The sequence below is a fragment of the Physeter macrocephalus genome, chromosome 18 (genome assembly GCF_002837175.3).
Source record: "Physeter macrocephalus isolate SW-GA chromosome 18, ASM283717v5, whole genome shotgun sequence".
In the NCBI taxonomy this organism is placed as follows: domain Eukaryota; kingdom Metazoa; phylum Chordata; class Mammalia; order Artiodactyla; family Physeteridae; genus Physeter; species Physeter macrocephalus.
This window is the reverse complement of record NC_041231.1, coordinates 106,672,212-106,680,275: the sequence shown is the minus strand read 5'-3', so window position 1 is coordinate 106,680,275 and position 8,064 is coordinate 106,672,212. Positions and strand designations below refer to the sequence as shown.

Here is an 8,064-nt window from a genome sequence, read left to right as displayed (position 1 = left end):
TTGTATGAGTTCTTTGTATGTTTTGGATATTAACCCCTTATCAGATATATTGTTGGCAAATATAATTTTTATAGATATTTAGTAATATTTTTATAATATTTTCTTTCAATTTGGCTATGGTGTTCCTTCAAAATTGAGTAATTTTTCACCTTATTAATTGTTTAGATTTTACCTTTCCTTTTTGACTATTATCAACACGTTTTTCAATTCAAAAAGAGTTACAGGTACTGGGACAACAGGGTACCCCACATGCAAAAAAATTAAGTTGGACCCTACCTCATATCACAGATATCGAAATGGATTAACAATCTAAATATAAGAGCTAAAACCATAAAAGCCTTAGGAAAAAACATAGCTGTACATCTTCACGACTTTGGATAGGGCAAAAGATTCTTAGCTATGACACCAAAAGTATAAGCAACAAAAGAAAAAAAATAAACTGAACTTCATTGAATTAAAAACTTTTGTGGATCAAAGGGCATTATAAAGAAAGGGAAAATATAACCTAAAGAATGGGAGAGAATACTTGCAAATCACATATCTGATAAGGGTCTCGTATCCAGAATATATAAAGAGCTCTTACCTTGACAACAAAAAGACAAACAACCCAGTGAAAAAATGAACAAAGGACTTGAACAAACTTTTCTCCAGAGAAGATATATACAAATGGCCAGTAAGCACGTGAAAAGATGCTCAACATTATTAGTCGTTAGGGAAATACAAATGAAAACTACATGAGATATCACTTCCCACTCACTGGGATGGCCGTAATTTTTTTTTTTAAAAAAGCAAGAAAGCAACAAGTATTGGCAAGGCTATGGAGAAATTGGAACCCTTATACAGTGCCAGAGGAAAGCAGCCACTGTGGAAAGAAGTTTGGTGGTTTCTCAAAAAGTTAAACATAGAATTACCATATGACCCAGCAATTTCCTCCTAGGTATTGTACCCAAAAGAATGAAAAACAAATATTCCAATAAATACATGTACATTCATAGCAGGGTTACTCACAAAGAGCCAAATGTCCATCAGTGGATGGTTGGATAAACAAAATGTGCTCTATCCATACAATGCAATATTATTCAATCATATAAAAGGATGAAGTGCTGACACCTGCTACAACATGGATGAACCTTGAGCACATTATGGGAGGCGAAAGAAGCCAGGCACAAAAGGACATATATTATACTATTCAACTTACGTGAAATTACCAGCACAGGTCCATCCATGGAGATGGAAAGCAGGCTGGTGTCTGCCGGGGGCTGGGAAGAGGAGTGAATGGGGAGTAACTGCTTAGTGGGTACAGGGTTTTCCACTGGGGTGATAAAATATTTTCGGAACTAGATCACCGTGGGGGTCGCACAACATTGTCAAAGGCCAATGCACTGTTCACTTTAAAATGGTAATTTTATGTTATGTGAATTTCACCTCGATGAGAAGAATTCTTAAAAAAAAACCAATAAAATCGCTGATTTCTAATCCGTTTTTTTTTTTTTTCAGTCACAGGGCTCATCAAAGATCAAACTGCTTATCAGCGCACAATAAGTGGCACACTGATGTGTAAAAACACCGTCCCAACCCCTGATGAACTTAAAGTCTAGCTGGAGAACGCAACGACCACAAGAGACATGCCCTCCCTCGGTGCAGTGAGAGTTCAAAGACGCACGTCTGGTTACGCAGAAAAGGAAACATTTCTCGGAGAAGAAGACATTGGAAAGGAGCTTTAAGGGTTGAATGGAATTTTTACCGTTAGAGTTTGAGGTGCAGAAATAGAGTAACACGAAGAAAGGTGTGATGCCTACAAGGGGTCACATGGTAAGTTGAAGGGCATCACCTAGTCCAGCCTGGTTGCCCTCGAGGCTGCCTGCTTCCGGCATGGGCACTAGCACTCAGGTGTCAGAGGACCGTGGCTCCACCCCTTTGCGGCCCCAGCACCTGATGCAGTATTTGGAGCATCCGTGGTGACCGGTGAATGTTAAAGAAAGGCAAAATTAAAACGAGCACTAAAGAAACTTCCTAAAAAGCACAAGCACCAGGAAATCTATAAAATGGTAGCGATAGCAAGTGGCATCTATTACTACTGAAACGGCCTAAGGCAAGTATGTGACCAGAGCTGAGAACACGGCGTAACTCGAGAGGATGGTACATGGAATGAGCGGGAAGTAAGTCTGGGGCCACAGAGGAGCACTTTGCCAGCCGTCCTGTGGGGTTTGGGCTGCATCTCAAATCCAGCAGGGAATCCTTAAGGTCTCCTGTCCCGCCATCCTGGTTAAGTAGCATAAACAAGTGGTCAGCAGGGGAAGAAGCGAGGGATCGTGCTGGCGGATCATTCCGCCGGGTGGGAACCTGCCCCGGCCCATCCTCCGGGCGCTGGGGAGTGGGATTTGGGGACACAGAGAGGGAAAAGCTCCCACGTACGGTGAGTGCATCCCCCATGGCGAGGAAAGCGTGCCGCAGGGGAGAATGCTGCTGGCTTTGCCGTGCCTGATGGAGAGAAGGGGGCGGTCGGCACAGAACCTGGGTCCAGACTCCATGCAGCTCTCCGCCGCTGTCACGGCCAAAGCGGCCGCGGCCTCCGTGCCTTCCTCGTTCACCTCCACCAAACTCCTGTGCGCAAAGCTGGACAGACACAGGTCGCTGTCGGCTGACGTGGCCGAGAAGTCAGCCCTGCCCTGCCGGAAGGCGTCAACCACCCCCAGACCCTGCAGCACAGACCCCAGGTCATAAGCCTCTTCCAGTTTAAATCTCGGGAGGAAAACTTCCACTTTCTGTGCTTTTCATGCAGTCTGGGTGGGTCCAGGCGAGGAATTTCTCAACAGGGAGAAGTTTTTCCACCTGAAAGACCAGAATTCCACTTTGTGATTCCTCCTTCAGCACATGTCAGGCACCCCCGACCCTTTCTCCTCCCGCAGAAGGACCAGCGCCCCCGCCACCTGCCAGGACAGGTGTGAGATCGCGTACTAGCGCTAGCTCACACCCGGCTTCCTTCCAAGCCGGGGGCTGGCGGGGAGGTGCCCAGGCAGCCCAGAGCCAGCGGACCCTGGCTGCTCTCTGCTCACCCACAGCTTGCAGGAGGCAGACTTGATCCTGACAGTTCTCAAGGCCCAGCCGACTCTGCTTTTTTTGCTTTGAACTTTGATTATTTTTGAAGGCGAAAAGACATTGCTGCTTAGAAAAGAGATGGGGAAGAAAGGGCTCTCGGCGTAGCCCGCGCCGAAGGGAAATCTCCGCCGAGGTGGGGCCCGTGTGCTTTCTGGAGAAGAGACCTCACAGGGAGAGGCCCACGGCTGCAGCTCGGCACGCAGCGGCCCGGCCCACAGGACACGGGGACGCTGCCTGCCTCCCAGCGCCCGGCTAGAATCTACTGGGCAGCGGTCGGCTCTCCGCCTAGGGGTCCACGCCAGAAGCAGCAAGGCGGCTGGGGAGAGTCATCTTGGGAGTTTCTGGCTCCGCCCCTTGAGCGAGGCTCCTGCCTCGTCCCCTGCTCTGAACAGAGACATGAAAATGTAATGCTCAGAACAATGATTATGATAATAACAGTGGATCACATTTACACAGGGCTTATTATGGACCAGACAGCGTGCTACGCTTATTACCTGAACTACCCCCATTTTATCCTCGTAATTAGGCTATCAGGCAGATGTTAGCCCTGTCCCCATGTGAGAAGCAAAGGCTGGTATGAGTGATGTGACAAGGTCACGTGGCGATGATGGGAGAAGTAGGTCTTGAATAACCGTTGCATCCAGAGCCCAAGAGCCTGAACGCTGCCTGCTGCCTGGCTGCCCGCATCCCAGCCTGAAAGGTGCACCCCAAAGCTGGAGGAGGGGCTTGACTTCTAGCCTAGAAGGAAGGACACGAGGGTGTTGCAGGGTCCCACTCACCGAGCTCAGAGCCACGCGGTCGTCAGGGAGCCCGGTGACCATATGCTCAGCTCCTCAGCTGCGTAGGGCAGCTCGAGGACCGGGCCTGCACCTCCTCTATGTGGGCCAGTCTAAACGTTCCTTCCTGACACATCATCTGCACCGGCCTTTGCTCCTTCTGACGGGAGTAAACACGGGAGCCCGGAATTAAAACCAGATTCCTGAGAGAGGCCACGTGACTCCAGAGTGTTTGCAGCACCCGGGATGGAGGGAGGATTTGTGCCCTAGTTAATGTGTACGGACTGTCCACCAGCACCCTCCTGTTCCCATCACAAGGCATCTGCCGTCAGCAGACAGGTGCTAGCCTGGGAAAGGAGATGTTTCCTTCAGCAAAATAAATGTGATGCGCTACATTTTCCAGAAAAGGAAGTCAGATTTGCCACAGTTAAAATATGCCCAGCAAATATACCTCACCAAACAGTATAATCAAATGAAGTTAAACAGAAAATTATTCCTATTTAATTAGAAAAAGGTTTTATGATAAAGTGGGATGAAACCTATAGTTTCACAGCAATGCGGTCCGGAATGTAGATGGATGCACAGGCTCAGAAAGCAGTGCGGCAGCAAGCGTAAAGAGCCACACGGGTCTTCATGCACTTAAATCCAATTGTCTCAATTCTGATTACGCTAATCCGAGGACATAACTTTTTTAAACACAGAACTGCTATCTATATGCATGCAGAAGTTAACTGAAATTCTACACTGATTAAATTCATTTTAAAAAGTTGACACAGGTCACCTATTATAAAAATTAAGATAGTTTCTAAAATCCATGCCCGAAAAGTTGTTCTCCCCTCCCCGCTTTGCAAGTAGAAGGCTGATTATTTAAAGTACACCTTCTTCTAAGAAAAGGGTTTTTACTCCTATAAATTTCCTAATTGCATTAAAATCGTATTTTGTTTTAGGGGCTGAGGGGTTTGGCAAACTATTTTAGTGCCTGCCTAAATCGAAGTTACACCTCAATGTCAAGACTAAGGTCTTTGCCAGTTTTAATATTAGAAAGCTATAAATACTGAATTTATAATGAGACATTAATTAACAGAAAATCAAGTCTATATTTATTCGCATTTTTTAAATACCTGATTAAAGAAATATGTTTTCACGTTCTCTCCCTCCGTCCCCTCCCCCCGTCACACACATATCACACACTTCCTTAACACCTGTGGGCTGTTTAAAAACAAATTTTTTTTTTTTTTTTTTTTGCTTTCTATCTGAGCAATTTGGGCTTAAAAGAAAACCTTGAGTTTTCAGAAATGAATGTATGATGGACACATTCATACAGCAATGAGTGGATAAGAAATTATCAAGGCAGCAGGAGCAGTAATAAAATGCGAAAAAGTACCGGCAGAAAGTGTTTTAGACACCTTCAGTTCTTATCTACCGAGTTTAAAATTTCATTCAGAAATGTTAAGTTTCAAATTATTTTTAACCAATCATTTATATTTTTACAAAGTTAATTTTTCCATTCAACTTCTCCATCAAATTCTCAGGATGTTCAAAAGCTTCCCCCACCCGGTTACTCTAAAAGGCGTCTCCCTTGTGTACGTTTTGTTGAATTGCTCATTCCAGCTTCCTCGGAAGTAGACCGTGTGGACGAGAACCAGCCTGGTCTGTGCGTCAGTTGACCTACCCGGCAACAACTCTGGAATTTTACCTTCAGGGAACAGTAGAGAATACAAAGCATGAGGAATCAACCATCATAAGGCTTATTGGAACATCCTTGATGATTAGCCTAGAACCAAACATTCTTTTTTCAAATTTGCTGAGTTTGGATTGGTATATACAGAAATCACACACGCGGGTGGCATTTATTATCACTGGTACTTCGGGACATCCGCAAAGTCAGTGATGTGACCCTCTTCCCCGTCCCTCAAGGAAAACTCTGCTCCAGGTGGGAGAACAAGACAAACAGGAAATGAGGGGTGGGCTGGAGAGGCTACGGTCGTCTCATGTGGTCAAGTGGTCCAAAGCTACGTCCAGGGCAAACATTCCACGACTGCCCGTGGACACGGCACAGGCAGCCACAACGAATGGCTCAAAGGGGACATCACCAGCAATGGACAGCGTGAGTGCATTGATGAACTTCTGGAGGCCTCCAGAAAAGATTTCACTATTTGATCCTCCAGACATTCTCAGAAAAGGTCAGGTGGTAAGTGAAAGGTACTCCCTTCTTCCCCCTGGAGCTCAAGTCGTACCTTTTCAATGAACTAGGAGCATCCCTGCTAATTCACTGTCGCCAGAGGAACAGGGGAAATGGCTGCTAAGTCTTCAAGGAAAGACAACCTCTTGTTCTTTGCTTGTTAATACACGGCTCTCGCTTATTAACGGAAATAGCATCGTTCCTAGTGGTACTAAGTGTAGTTGGTGCAGAGGGGCCTGCGTGGGTCCAACATCACCCAGGGATCATGGGGGCCAAGACCAGAACATGCCACCCTCTGAAACAGAAACGAATAGGGCCCCACTCCCCCCTAAACAGTGATTTCAGTCTGCAGAATCCATCAGCCCCAAGAGAGGGTTTGCAGCTGGCCTACAAGTCTAGGTTTTTCACATCTAAGGATGGTAGTACAGGCAAAAGACATGAAAGAAGCAGAAGGATAAGTAAATGTAATGTGATGGAGGTCCACGTGGACTCTAGACAGAGGAGCCCAAGTGTAGGATCAGACCATCAGTTTCCTTCCTACAGAGATGCTGGATTCACCCAACACGTGAACATTACCGGCCAAGTGAAAGCATGTTTTGCTGTGAGTTATTAAACTGGAAACCCAGCCTATGAGTTTCTTTTCATATCAGTCACTCTGGGCCTGGGTGAATGGACAAAATGAAGTCTCTGTTGTTGAAAATCCCAGCATCTGATCACAACCTCTGGGAGTCCATGAAGGTTCAGATATGCCATGAGGCCCAGTCAACCCGGCGCTGACCATGAAAGACTAGTGACGTCAGAGGAGCAGGGAGCGGGGCGGGGGGTGGGGAGGAGGAGGAGAAGGCGGGAGGGGGCATAACGTGTAATTCTGACCTTCAGTCTTTTTTGAGACTCAAGCGTTTATCTGTTTCCTGGACGGCTCTGCAGCTTTGGCAAAGGAGAGCTGCTCCAGCTCAGTGTGGTAGAACCAGACAGGATCCCTTAAAGATCTTTGGAGGAAAGTGGTCAGTGAGTCTGTATTCCTAAATAAAATGTCAGCAAGGTTCCAAAAACTCTGAACCCTACATGCTTTATATTAAAAAGACCAGACATCCCTTAAAAGTGATCATGCTAGTTTGCTAGATATTAAAAGATCAGTGTTTATAAGTAGGTAAGTACTAAGCCATGAATAACCAGAAATGGATAAATGAATTTTAGAAGTAGTCAAATTTTAAATAATTCAAGGCATAGTTAGAGAATTATAGATTTTAAAATAATGTTCATAAGTTTCGGTTCTCTGAGGTCTTTCCCTCAGACTCTACATTTTGATTACAACTTTTATTGTTCTGTTGATTCAACTTACAGAGAGAAATTCACAGATCTTCTCTCCAAAGAGCCTGTTGGCCGTTCTGAGCAAGTACTGACTGCCAGGCTTGCTCAGCTCGGTGAGAAGCGCCCGGAAATCCTCGTGAATGTCTTTCTCTGTGTTTAAAGAAAGCACCTGTTAAGAAAAATAATTTTAAAATTATCAACATTGTTCTTCACTCTCAACAAAAATTGTGAGCAAAATTTGTTCCCAAATACTTCACAAAATGTTCCTTTAAAAGGACATTATTTTTATTTTACGTGCAGATTTAATACATACCAGAGAAGCAACACCATGTGGCGGTAGGGGGAAGATACAGAGAGAAAGGGGGGGAGAGAGAAAACAGAACACATGTGGGTAAAAGAGGTGGCTTTTCTGCCTCAGTAGATCTCTCTTGTTTGAAGATGAATCACAGGAAAGAATGAAAAGGACAAGAACGGTTCAGAAAAGGAACTATCTTAAAATCTTGCATCCCAAGGAAAGTTTAAGTGTACCCTAAATGGAGGCAAACTTACCTCTAAAATTTACCCCTCAAAAAAGGATGCAGTTAAAAGCATTAAAAATCACAGTGGGGGGCTTCCCTGGTGGCGCAGTGGTTGAGAATCCGCCTGCCGATGCAGGGGACGCGGGTTCGCGCCCCGGTCCGGGAAGATCCCACGTGC

The 8,064-nt window shown here is 45.6% G+C and overlaps 1 protein-coding gene across 1 annotated transcript in view; it reads right to left on the bottom strand.

Annotated features, from left to right (window-relative positions):
• Positions 1–2,087: 2,087 nt before the first annotated feature.
• SERPINB9 (serpin family B member 9) overlaps positions 2,088–8,064 on the bottom strand; it is a 7,532-nt gene continuing 1,555 nt past the window's right edge. The window contains 10 exon segments of the mRNA XM_028479539.2: positions 2,088–2,165; positions 2,412–2,762; positions 2,764–2,832; positions 3,879–3,920; positions 3,923–3,960; positions 3,963–4,042; positions 5,436–5,571; positions 6,931–7,025; positions 7,027–7,046; positions 7,400–7,537. Coding sequence (XP_028335340.1) covers positions 2,088–2,165; positions 2,412–2,762; positions 2,764–2,832; positions 3,879–3,920; positions 3,923–3,960; positions 3,963–4,042; positions 5,436–5,571; positions 6,931–7,025; positions 7,027–7,046; positions 7,400–7,537 — 1,047 coding nt within the window.